Source organism: Histoplasma capsulatum (assembly GCF_000150115.1).
Source record: "Histoplasma capsulatum G186AR genomic scaffold supercont2.6, whole genome shotgun sequence".
In the NCBI taxonomy this organism is placed as follows: domain Eukaryota; kingdom Fungi; phylum Ascomycota; class Eurotiomycetes; order Onygenales; family Ajellomycetaceae; genus Histoplasma; species Histoplasma capsulatum.
Window position 1 is genome coordinate 670,748 of NW_025544806.1, and position 12,249 is coordinate 682,996.

A 12,249-nucleotide genomic window follows, 5' to 3' on the forward strand; every position below is an offset into this window, starting at 1 on the left:
GGGGCTGATGGGGGTAAATGTGCTGTTGTTCCTGATTTTCCAGGTAGCTGTCGAGCCGTGGCGCGGACACAGGTTGGTGAAGGGATTTGAGGAAAAGGTTATGGAGGCGTTGGAGAGGGAGAATGGAATGAAAGAGGGAGTGGGTGCTGTGGAAGGTGCCACCCTTCGTGATGGTGCCACTACCGTTCCTACTACAGCAGCTACGCCATCACTCATCGCAGAACCAGTTACTCCATTCTCCAATATCTCAGACGAGACTCCAGCAGGACCATCAGATGCCGCCATGTTTACTGAACAAGACGTTCCCGATCCAGCCATCGTATCTGCTACCGCACCCACCCTCACCCCGTCACAGCCGAACAAACAATCACAATCGTCGACATCCGCGCTTCTTCTACCACCAGACGCTACTCTGTCTCCAGATTCCTGGCGCCAGACGATCCATGACCTCTTCGGTGAACGACGCATTACGCTTTCCCAGCGCGAGCTGACGACGGTAGCGCTCGAGAGTGCAGCGGCTGGTGCGGCCGTGATGGGCGTTTTGATTGCCCTGTTTAGACCACGATGAGGGCGACTACATAGTCGTATTTATTGAGTTGGAAATAGCAAATCATTTCACGGTATTCATGAACAGAGATAGATAGATTTGGTATATTTGTATTAAACTTCCCTCCATTTTCTCTTCTCTTGTTGTATTATTTCCCCACACGATTATTATTATCTATACTGTTTCTGTTGCACGTTTTAGTTTAAAAGGGGGGGAGAGGGGGGGGGGAAAGCTGTTCGTAGCTGTGTGAGCTATACGCAGTACACGGCTGGTGACAATCGATGGAGAAAAATTTGAAAACTAGATTTGCAAAGAATTTTCCTCTCTCAACTTGGATAGTTAGATCATCTCGCCATCTCACCTAACATGGATGAAATAGTTTGAAAAGGCTGAATAGGCCTCGAATTTTCAGCCGAGAAGATAACTGCTCAAATTTCTTGGGCAAAATCAGGTTCCTGGAGGCTTAGCTTCTTTTCATATGTGCTGAATATATATAGATACATGGCCAATTGGTAAAGAGGAGTAGCAAAGATGGCAGAAGAGAAAAAGAAAAAAGGCATATCATACCACCGGGTACAAATGGTAGCAAAAGCCTTTACCTTTTCTTCCTTCCAAATGGCTCAACGGACATAACTCAATCGGTCTCTCGTCACGATACCCGTGAATAATGAAACGGATCCTAGCAGTGTTCAAAGGAATAGAACCGATTCACTCATTTGACCATCAGAACTTCCTCAAGACACTGACGCCTCTGTTGCTAACAGCATGCGTAGACAACGGTGTAGACGGATCGTAGATAAGAAAGAAAGAATAGGTGTATATAAGAAGAAGTCTATTTATGGTTTTCTTTTTCATTCAACGCTTTTTGCCTCCCCTTCTCCATCTAATAAAACGAGTACAAAAAGTAGAAATAAGAAGCTACAGATCATCTTTTCCCCAGCATACACGGCACGGCACTACACGACACAACACGGGCAATTCAAACTTCAAACAAGTAAGATAGATAGAGGGAGGGAAACCAAAATATACACACACAAATGGAATTGAAGTTGGAGTTGAGGGCGCAGAGGGGATAAATAAAAAAAAAAAGGGTAGAACTTTGTATGTGGGTTTGGGCGTGGGCTGAAATTTATATAGATAGTTTGTTTTCCGCTTGCATGTTAGAAAGCTATAGCTGTGTCTAACCGATGATCAGACTCTCCTCGGTGGGGAAACTGTACGGCGGGACCTCGAGGTTGAGAGGTGCGGGACCTTTTCTGATACGACCGGAAATATCATAATGGGAACCATGGCACGGGCAGAACCACCCTCCATACTCACCCGCTTCGCCGATGGGTACACAGCCTAGATGGGTGCAGACGCCTAGGGAATGATTTGTTAGAGATTTATCCGGTTACACTGGAAAGCTTTGGGGTTCAAGGGAGGCTGTGAAAAGAAATCAATTTACCAAGCATAACAAGCCATTCAGGCTTCTGAACACGGTCCGAATCAGGCTGAGGATCCCGGAGACTCTCCCATTTGGCGTTTTCTGCTTCTTGGATTTCGTCAGGGGTGCGGTGGCGGATGAAAACGGGTTTGCCTCGCCATTTGATGATAACCTGTATTTTGTTCGAGAGCGCAGAGGCACGCGCAAAAAAAGTCAGATACGATCATTACTGGATTCACCCTCCAATTTTTCTCCCACGCTATCTCGTTATCTCCAATTGAAGGGGATGCAGGGAGATAAATGGAATGCGTACGTTTTTGCCTTCTGGGATCGCAGAGAGCGCAATTTCAACCTTGGCTTGGGCGAGCACGTCGGCGGAAGCAGACATGTTGACGAGGAAATCTAGATTCAACGATCAAATCAGCAACCGCGCAATCCTAATTAATCTTAATGCGAATCCAATTGTTGGCTTGATCTCTTCTCCACAACCAAAGGTCCAAAATTATCAAAGGGAGTTCCCCTCCCTACAGGTACAGCCGACATAGTCCATATAAAAAGAAGCAGAACAGCGGTAAAATTCGATAAATAACTATAGATGAATAACAATGCAAAGACAATTCGAAACCTACCTTGCACTGTCGCTTTGGCACCGACAGCAGTCACCAAACCCATACTGCCAGCCATGAAGTAAGAAAACACCTTATTCGACGACTCGCCGGACTTGCTGGCATATTTCTTGAAGCTGGGGATCTTGAGGGTGGACGCGCCCTCCTTGGATTGTCCGAAGGGGCTGTCGAAGGAAGATGTCGTCGACGTGGAGGAGGTGGTTCGTCCTCGGCGTTGTTGCTGGGAAGTGAGTGTGGCTGCTGTTCGAGCGGAAGAGAGCTGCTGGCGGGTACAGGCCCGGACGAGCGTGGAGGTCGCAGAACTGGAGAGAGGAGGCATGGCGGGCGAAATCCAATTGAGCAGTTTCTGCGGGGAGAGGGTTGGCTTGACAATTGAACGGGGTGGGTTGGCGGGAGGTTGAAGTGGAAGTTCAGCGGTGGAAATGGTTGGAGGTTAGAAATTCGCGAAAGACCGGAAGCCAAATCACGAGACGCTGATTGGCCCACAGAAAGAGAATGTGCACAACATTACAGAGTAGACAACATGGACAACATTGACAACATGACAAGAGAGGCGCAAGGGAGGAGAAGATGTGTGCATGTTTGCGATTTAAAATGGTATGATAGCACATACGATTAAAAACTGTGCGATTGAATGTTGGGAGCAGTGGGGAATAAATACACAAACAGCCAGTTGCTCTATTTGACTTCCCCATTTATCATCTAATAGTTCCAACAAAACACCAGACCAGTATCAATCATAATCCAAACCATCAATGCTAACAATAATGATAACTAACCGTGGTAATAAATAAAATTCCAAAGGAAAACAAAGCAGTGGAAAGAAAGAATAACTCCCCGATCCCCTGGAAGCTTTTATAAATACACCAGCCACAAGTTGAAAAAGAACCGAAAAAAAATTACCCTCACTCATGGTTAGAAGGGAAAGAAAAGTATCCTCATATCTCATTGCGTCATCTCAATATCCCCATCAGTCCCCACATCTTCATCGTCCGGATACATTGGATCGTTAGCCACAAGAGTACTATCTGGCCGTGATGAGTGCATAACCATCGGCGGCCGAGATGTTGGTATGTGCGTGTCCCCCTGCCCGTTCAGATCCAGCATGGAGTCTTCTCTCCGCTCTCGCGACGTCGTGCCATTCGCCCGCATCCTCGCGCTGCTAAGTGTTCGCTGGTTCGTCGACACGCCAGCCCCATTGGCAGTCTCCTTCGCTCTCTTTTCTTTGAACTGTTTGTATGTCGTCGTTTTTGGTATTACATCTGCTAGGAACTCGAGGTTGTCGATGCGGGAAACTGCGGTGGCTATGGGGTAATGTTAGATGCGACTGTATATATTTGGCTGTTCGTAGCGGAGTTGAATTAAGAAACGGGGAGAAGGGAGAGAGAGAGAACATTTGTGACCTGTTTCGTAAAATGCTGTACGATGGTTCATTTTGACATACCTAGATCTTTGTATTGGATCGTCCGTCTTGGCTTCCGTTCAGATTTGACGACGTTGTGGCCTTGCTCTGCAAGGTATCGTATAAACAGCTCCTAAAGTTTCCATCCGGAATAACCCCCATCCCCGCTGTATTAGTACACAGCCGGTAAAGCGCGTGTCCCATACACAATAGCAGCGTGAACGATAATCACATACTGTTGCCACCGCGATCACAAATGCGGCGTTGTTCGAGCACTGCGCTATATCCTCGTCGAGGTGGATGATCTTTTTGATTCTAGTCACTGTTGTATTCGAATATGGTGGTCAGTGGCATTTCTTCTTACCATGTAAGGTGGGGACAAAGGGGAATTTATATCGCGTACACGGCAACGCGGAATGACCACTGGCCTCCTCCTGCGGAAGGTTGACGGAGGTGTTGGAAGGCATAGAGCGAGTCGGTGTCTTGTATTCCTCGCGTGATGGAGCCGGGCGGAAGTAATGAACGGTGAGAGAATGTTGGCGAGCGCGATGCGGGGAGAGAAAAAGGAATCGGATGTTAATATGGTAACTGGGACTCCAGATGCGCGATAGTTGGTTGCTGAGAGGTGAGGAAGACAAAGGTGAAGTCTAATAATAAATAACTCCGCGTGCGGAACAATTGATGACGTTAGATACAGGAATACATTGATCGTTAGTTAGCTATTTCCAATTGATTAGAATAGAATATACTATAGTGTATATAGTTTTATATATATATATATATATATATATATATATATTTGAAGGGCCTATCTTGAGATATCTATCAACAAGTACGGAATAGTTAAATCATTCGATTAATTTCCATGGTGCCAGCCCTAGTGTTGAGTCGCGTTTGCCTTTCCTCTTCCATAGCGCAAGCTTACTCTGGTTCGCCCAGGTTCGGATAGTGGACATCACTTGTTAAATCAAGACAGTGACCCACTTCCTCGATCAATCCGCAACCTATCCTCTTGTTTATTAATCTATCCGCCGTGTCTCGGACAGTGACATATATTCCCCGTCCCATTGACGATGATAACGGGAACGCCTGTGTCGCCGGTGTTATGAACCCCTTGCCCTCATCTCAGCCCGCCAACTCCCGCCGTCCACATCGCCGCACCTCCATTCACCGGCTCAACACCGGCGGCTCCACAGATTATGTACGTACACAGACCTCCCCCGCAGTAACGCCACGGGGAAGCGGGACCCACGCCATCCCCCCAACCGTAAGGGACGAAATCTACGAGATCAACGAGATCAAGCGCTACGAAGACTTCACGACCATCGACTGGGTGCAGGATGCCGTGCACGAGCAGGCGCGCCGGCGGGCGAAGCGCAAAGATGGCTCGCGGTTCTGGGACCAAGAGGGTACGCTGGGATGGAGAAGGAAAGTCAGCGAATCGTATGATGCTGGCCAGTCGTGGCTGGTTGTCACCATCGTTGGGGCTGCGATTGGGTTGAATGCGGCCTTTCTGAATATTGTCACGGAGTGGTTGGCAGATATTAAGTTGGGGTATTGCACGACGGGATTTTATTTGAATGAGTCGTTTTGCTGTTGGGGTGCCGAAGATGGTATTTCTCCTCGTTCTTCTTCATTACCTTCCAGCGGCTTTCCGTTTCTTCTTCAGCTCTGTTTTTACTGATTTGCAGCTTTGGAAGGTTGTCCGGAGTGGCGGCGGTGGACATCGATAGCGCCATTAGATTACATCGCATACTTTATATTCGCGGTAGGTTCTACTTTGTATTGTCATTATGTGGTTATGAAGCTGGGGAATAGGATATCTAACCGTTCTCTTCTGTACTTTAGGTGCTTTTTGCGTTCTCTTCTGCCGTTCTTGTCAGCTCATTTGCGCCATATGCTGCAGGGTCCGGCATATCGGAAATCAAAGTTATCATTGCTGGTTTCATCATGAAAGGTTTCCTTGGGGCAAGAACCTTGGTTATAAAATCTTTGACCTTACCGCTGTCAATTGCATCTGGGCTCTCAGTGGGCAAGGAAGGCCCCAGTGTCCATTTTGCCGTATGCACTGGAAATGTCATTTCACGATGGTTCAGCAAATATAAACGAAATGCAGCAAAGACTCGGGAGATCTTGACTGCCACAGCTGGTGCTGGAGTAGCGGTCGCCTTTGGTTCTCCTATAGGAGGTGTTTTGTTTTCGTTGGAGGTAATTACACCATTCTCAAATTATATTTGTATTATATATTAATTAACCTTTACACAGGAAATGGCTTCATATTTCCCCTTAAAAACGCTTTGGAGGAGTTATTTTTGCGCTCTAGTGGCAACTGGAGTCCTTGCGGTAAGTCCCAGCTAGAGCCGCTCTACTTGCCTGATTGGCAAACTTGCTCATGATTCCCTCAGGCAATGAATCCTTTTCGGACAGGTCAGCTTGTAATGTTCCAAGTGAAATATGCTCGGACGTGGCATTCCTTTGAATTGGTTTTTTTCGTTTTGCTAGGCGTCTTTGGTGGGTTGTATGGCGCTTTTGTTATGAAATGGAACCTAAGATCGCAGGCGTTCCGGAAGAAATATCTATCTCGACATCCAATTATCGAGGCTACGGTGTTAGCCGGAGTCACTGCATTGATATGCTACCCGAACATGTTTCTAAGGATCAACATGACTGAGATGATGGAGATCCTGTTTAGGGAGTGTGAAGGAGCTCATGACTATAACGGGATTTGTGAGTATGTATTATTCTTGGCTTCACTGGATTCCTTTATTCAGAGGAATAGATCTTGCTAATAGACTTTTGTTCATCAGCACCAATAATCGCTGGTCAATGGTTATATCCCTTGCGATAGCCACAATAATTCGAATCCTCCTGGTCATCATCTCATACGGATGCAAAGTGCCCGCTGGAATATTCGTTCCGTCGATGGCCATAGGGGCTTCCTTTGGTCGGATGGTTGGCATTCTTGTCCAAGCTTTACATGAAGCGTTCCCGGACTCAAAGTTCTTTGGAGCTTGTGAGCCTGATGTGCCTTGTATCACACCAGGGACCTATGCATTCCTTGGAGCGGGTGCTGCGCTAAGTGGGATCATGCATTTGACTGTCTCGGTCACAGTGATCATGTTTGAGATCACGGGAGCCTTAACCTATATCCTCCCAACCATGGTAAGCTTCGAAAATGCTCCCGAAACGTTAATATGGCCTTGAAGCTAAAATCTCTAATGTAGATTGTTGTTGGCGTAACTAAGGCAGTCAGCAACAGCTTCGGCAAAGGAGGTATTGCAGACCGCATGATCTGGTTCAACGGTTTCCCATTCCTTGACAGCAAAGAAGACCACATCTTTAACGTCCCGGTCTCCCACGCCATGACCAACAAACCCGCAGTGCTTCCGGCAGCCGACTTTCCCGTATCAAAAGCCGAGAAACTTCTGCGGCAACACAAATACAAAGGCTTTCCGATAGTTGAAGATGCCATCAACAAAGTCGTCATTGGCTTTATTGGCAGGACAGAGCTCCAATATGCCATCAATCGCGCAAAACAAGAGGGCCTCCTTTCCCCCAACGCCAAATGTCGCTTCACCACAGCCCCCTCCTTTGCTTCCTATCGCCATCGCGGCAGCATTCCGTCCTCAAACTCCGTAACCCTCCCGGTACCCTCGTCCAATCTGCAAACCTTCGGGTCCAAGCCCTCCTCTTCATCCAGATCTGAAGGCAGCCCTTACAATTCTGATCTCAGCCCTGATGATCAGGCGCCTTCCCGTACCTTCGACGACATCGCCATCTCAACCGGTTTCCGCTCCATAGACTTCAGCCCGTACGTCGACCCCGCGCCGATAACCGTTCACCCACGCCTGCCACTAGAGACGGTTATGGAGATATTCAAGAAAATGGGGCCGAGGGTGATTCTCGTGGAGCATCGTGGGCGCCTATCCGGTCTCGTCACGGTTAAGGATTGCTTGAAGTATCAGTTCAAGGTTGAGGCTCAGGAGCATATTGATGGCTCCGGTGACGATGGTCATGGTCATAGCCAGGGTCATGGTGGGAACGGCGGGCTTGGAGAGGGGATTGTTGAGAAAAAGGCTTGGGAGTTTATTCAGTGGGCGACGAACAAGGTGGCGTTTTGGAGGAGGATGGGGGGAACGGGGATGCCGAGATTTCTTAGGTTGGGGTCCTCGGAAGGGGACGGAGAATGGCATGCACGTAGACGGGGAGGTGAGCATGAGCGTAGCGAGTGGGACGGGCAATTGTTATCGTCGATATCTTCATCAGGTATTGTGGAGGGGACTGAGGAGTTGGATGAGAGGAATGATTAGGTAGATGTAGTGTATGTATGAATCGATGAATGTATGTATGTCTGCATGAAGGAATTTCTGGAATCATGGCGTTGAGGCGGCGGGTTTTTTTCCTTGCTTTCTTTTCCTTCCGTCCTCGTGCACTGCCGTTTCTTTGATTGTGTGTTCATTTGGTGCTGGGAATGCTATATGTATGTCACTCTTGTATTAGATTTGGGCGCTGTTACACGGCCTTTGCTCTGCAATATTAAATTATGCAGGTATGCCGGCACTGAGTGATATTCCGACATTCATATAATCTTATCCGGACAGGTAACTTAGGCATCTTCGAGTAACAGTATAGAAGTCACAGAACACCCATTGTCCATCCGCTAATTAAACACATTATCTCAAAACTCGTGCCTACTAACTAGTAGATGAAAGGCTTCCAAAAGCAAAGATTGAAAAACAAAATGCACATTTCTATGGTCCCAAGAATATGTCAACAAACCTGCTGCAGCTGATTTTCTCCATTTACAAACTGAAAATAAACCCATCCATCATCCACACTCCTAACTCGCCGCCGTCGCCCCCTCCCTCATCCCCACAATAACACATCCCGCCGCCATCAACGCCGCTCCTACCCACCACAGCCCACCGACCTTCTCCCCAAAAACAGCCATCCCCAGCAATGCCGTAAGCAAGAAATTCGCCGTCGTATTCGTGATTGTTACTTTGGTGCTCGATGCTGATGCCGTGAGGGCTCGTGTGAAGAGAGCCCACATTACCCCGTTGGAGAGGATGTTGAGGGCGAAGAAGAGCTGTTATGGACCGTGGTTAGTATTTCTATTTATGGGCACAGAATGGATGGATATGGTGGTGTTGGAGGGAAAGTGTTGGGACTTGACTTACGGCGCGGGTGACATATTCCGCGATTCCCTCTGAGGCGGGAGGGAGGCTAAGAAGGCGGGATAAGGTTTGGGAGAGGGCGGTCGTGAGGTGAGTTGTTGTCCTGGGTTTGATGGTGGTTAGTTAGTCCAAGGTAAATAAAGACCTGTGTAGGTATGCAAAGTAGATGGATGTTTATAGACTTGATGTCAATTGTTGAGAGATTTGCTTTATACATGTTATTTATTCTTATCATTCGTTGCCACTACAATCCCTCCATATCCACTATTCTTCCTTGGCCGTTATATCCGGACAAAAAAGGAGAAACAAAAAATAAATAAATAAATAAATAAACCAAAAAAATAAAGGTAAGGAAAGCAAAGGAACTGGAAAGCAACGAACCCCTTGAAAAAAAAAAAAATACTAATCCAAGAATCGAAAATCACAACCTACAATTTCGCAAATACCCCATTCATCGCGGCGAACAAGCCGCTCGCAACCGCCAGGACGACCCAGCTATGCGCCGATGAAGATGAGCGTGGAGCTGTATTTTCTTTCCCTTTCCCTTTCCCTTGCCCACGCTCATTGCCTTCTTCCTTTCGTCTTGCGGGCTCTAGCGTTGATACTTCGCCCACAGCTGGTGAGACATCCACGGGACTCGTGGCCTGATTGTTGACCCTTCGACGCACCATGTCAAATCAAGAATGGGTTGGGATGAGGGTTGGGGGAATGATGAAAGAAGGGGTGTGGTTGTTAGCTGGTGATGTGTAAGTAGTACTAGTATGGATGTATACACGGAAGGCGGGAGAAAGCAAATTCAATGGGAGATATTTATCGTTATTGAGCCGGCCGGCAATAACTAAATTGTCCGGCTATAGGGGAGGAATGTTGGGTGGTGGAGCTATCTATAACTATGTAATTCGTTTTCCGGCGGTGACGTTGAAAGATGTAAAGGAGAGGCGTCTAAAGCGCTTGCCGCGTTTATCCGTAGTGTGGGGAAGAGAGAATGGCAAAAGCATCGAAACGCCATTTTGAAACGATGAAAATTCAATTAAAGCTGCCAAAAAGGAGATGTTTGCTTCAGGGTCGGAAGCAATCCTCCCATTTCTCTATATATAACCCAACCTTAACAATAACTAAAATGCCCTCTGGAGCAGAGGTAAATAAAGGGTTCATAAGGACTAAAAGCGGAGCTTTGTGTCTAATTGTTTACCAAGCAATATCATGGTGTTAACGTTCGTCAGGAAGCTGGATGTACATGTATACTAAGGAGCAGCTTGCTGAAGCCGGCCTTGATGCCAATCTCGCGCTCATGGGCAAGTCGAGCAGGCAACGAGATCGGTAATCATGTAGACGAAACGCAGCTGTCCGAGACGGATTGATTGCCTTCAAATGAGCTTAAGAGGGGAGAGGGATGTACGACGATTACCACCCGGACTTGTACTGTAGGTCCCTACGGCGACAACCGCTGAATCTTCCACTGAAATGTCTTCGCGGTCTCCACCCCCGTCTCCACTTCCCCATGAATCCTCACATATCTAAAGCGATCATGCAGCCGACTCTTCCTCCCTTGCCAAAACTCTACGGACTCCGGCACAATTCGAATCCCGCCCCAGAACGGTGGAAGCGGGATCTCTTCCACATCCGCAAATCGCGCTTCCATCTCCTTTACGCGATCTTCAAGGATAGATCGCCCATCATCAACAATGTCATGTTTATTAATAACGGCAGCATCAGCATTGGCATTCTCCGCCCCATTGATAACACCAGCCGATGGCGCAGACGCAGACGCAGACTCAGACAGCGGCTCCGTCTCCCAAAGGACCCTACTCTGCTGACTCGCCCATGCACCAATCTGACTCCCCCGCTCCCTCGTCCGCCAATACGTCTCGCTCTCCTCTCTCGAAAGCGACTCCACAATCCCCTCAATACGCACCTGGCGCTCCACAGCTTGCCAATGGAATGTCAACGCCGCCCATCGATTCCCCTGCTGCTGCTGCTGCTCGTCACCTGCAGCCATACCCCCATCCCACCCCCACTCGTCCCTCCCGCCGACCGTTCCAAAAACTTGGCCCCCCTTCCCCTTCCTACTCCCCCAATTACTATATACCACCCACCCCCGCTCATCCAGCTCCTTCAGATAAAGCGTACGCGCACTGACGCGGCCGGACGGCAGCGCCGCCGTGGCCAGAGTGCATGTCTCAGGCGCGGAGGAAGCGGGGAGCCGCGCGTCGCGGAACCAGTTGTTGAATTGCCGGAAGGGGTCTGTGGGGTTGATTTGGGAAAGGGTCAGGGGCGGGTTTGTGAGGAATTGATGCGCGCGGGACGGGTGGGAGAGCAGGGCGGCGTTGGCGATGGGGGTTGGGGCGCTGGAGCGGAGGGGGGTGTCTGGGGCTGTGGCTGGGTCGGGGGTGGGGTGGAGGTGCGGGGGGATGGGGGTCGGCATGGCGGGATGCGGTGCGCTTAAGCTGGTGGTTGTGAGGGGTTGTTGCTGCCGCTGCTGGGTAGGGGCGGGATGCGGTGCTGCGATGTCTCCTGGCGCAACTGGATAGAAGGAGTTGAGAGGTTAGATGGACTCTTGGGCTCCCGTTTGAATTGACCGCTGGGGGAATGAGTCAAATTTTCTCGGATGGCGGGAGTGGTTGGGGGGTTTGATCGCGAATGAAAGGGCTACCAGGAGGGAAAGTCTGGACATACAAATTAATTTCTTCAGTGTTCTATGAGCGTGGGCTGGGGAGGTCCCCACAGCACCACCGCCGGTGTCATCATTTCCTCCAGCTACTCTGTCCAACGTCATGTTTCTGAGCCGGTTGAGACGGTTCCAGATGGAGGTAGGCGGGATACACCAAGGGTAGGTTGGGCGCATCTAACTAAAACATTGCATGTGTATGGGTTGTGGGAAATATCGCGTCTCTATGATGTTTAACGGACGGTCAGGGAATATAATAACGCGATGTCTATGGCAGTTTGACATACAACAGACGAAGAGGAGGGATGGTGGGGAGATGTGAGAAGAACCCGCGAGATGGGCAGGAGTAACGTGACTTTGCCAACAGAGCGGGATCCCGCCTATATACTACTATATGCTACGG

At 48.8% G+C, this 12,249-nt stretch overlaps 6 protein-coding genes across 6 annotated transcripts in view; 2 read left to right on the forward strand and 4 right to left on the reverse strand.

Moving 5' to 3' along the window:
- HCBG_04931 (uncharacterized protein) overlaps nt 1-568 on the forward strand; it is a gene marked incomplete at both ends in the record, with an annotated part of 2,031 nt that extends 1,463 nt beyond the window's left edge. The window contains one exon of the mRNA XM_045431980.1: nt 44-568. Within this exon, the coding sequence (XP_045287192.1) occupies nt 44-568 (525 nt within the window). The remainder of the gene's footprint in view (nt 1-43) is intronic.
- A 1,114-nt stretch (nt 569-1,682) lies between these two features.
- On the reverse strand, nt 1,683-2,967 carry HCBG_04932 (ubiquinol-cytochrome c reductase iron-sulfur subunit; the record flags this gene model as incomplete). The annotated part of the gene is made up of 4 exons (XM_045431981.1): nt 1,683-1,909; nt 1,995-2,145; nt 2,287-2,375; nt 2,603-2,967. 4 exons carry the CDS (start codon nt 2,916-2,918, stop codon nt 1,728-1,730), a joined length of 738 nt encoding a protein of 245 aa, XP_045287193.1.
- A 318-nt stretch (nt 2,968-3,285) lies between these two features.
- Nucleotides 3,286-4,540, reverse strand: HCBG_04933 (uncharacterized protein; the record flags this gene model as incomplete). The annotated part of the gene is made up of 4 exons (XM_045431982.1): nt 3,286-3,903; nt 4,044-4,134; nt 4,238-4,323; nt 4,405-4,540. 4 exons carry the CDS (start codon nt 4,466-4,468, stop codon nt 3,545-3,547), a joined length of 600 nt encoding a protein of 199 aa, XP_045287194.1.
- Nucleotides 4,541-5,106: 566 nt separating this feature from the next.
- Nucleotides 5,107-8,311, forward strand: HCBG_04934 (CLC voltage-gated chloride channel; the record flags this gene model as incomplete). The annotated part of the gene is made up of 6 exons (XM_045431983.1): nt 5,107-5,614; nt 5,702-5,769; nt 5,850-6,189; nt 6,504-6,732; nt 6,773-7,163; nt 7,226-8,311. The coding sequence occupies 6 exons, from the start codon at nt 5,107-5,109 to the stop codon at nt 8,309-8,311; spliced, it is 2,622 nt and encodes an 873-aa protein (XP_045287195.1).
- Nucleotides 8,312-8,841: 530 nt separating this feature from the next.
- Nucleotides 8,842-9,849, reverse strand: HCBG_04935 (uncharacterized protein; the record flags this gene model as incomplete). The annotated part of the gene is made up of 3 exons (XM_045431984.1): nt 8,842-9,090; nt 9,182-9,281; nt 9,611-9,849. The coding sequence occupies 3 exons, from the start codon at nt 9,847-9,849 to the stop codon at nt 8,842-8,844; spliced, it is 588 nt and encodes a 195-aa protein (XP_045287196.1).
- Nucleotides 9,850-10,235: 386 nt separating this feature from the next.
- Nucleotides 10,236-11,954, reverse strand: HCBG_04936 (pyridoxamine 5'-phosphate oxidase; the record flags this gene model as incomplete). Its single annotated transcript, XM_045431985.1, has 2 exons — nt 10,236-11,701; nt 11,855-11,954. The coding sequence occupies 2 exons, from the start codon at nt 11,952-11,954 to the stop codon at nt 10,611-10,613; spliced, it is 1,191 nt and encodes a 396-aa protein (XP_045287197.1).
- Between the last annotated feature and the right edge of the window lie 295 nt (nt 11,955-12,249).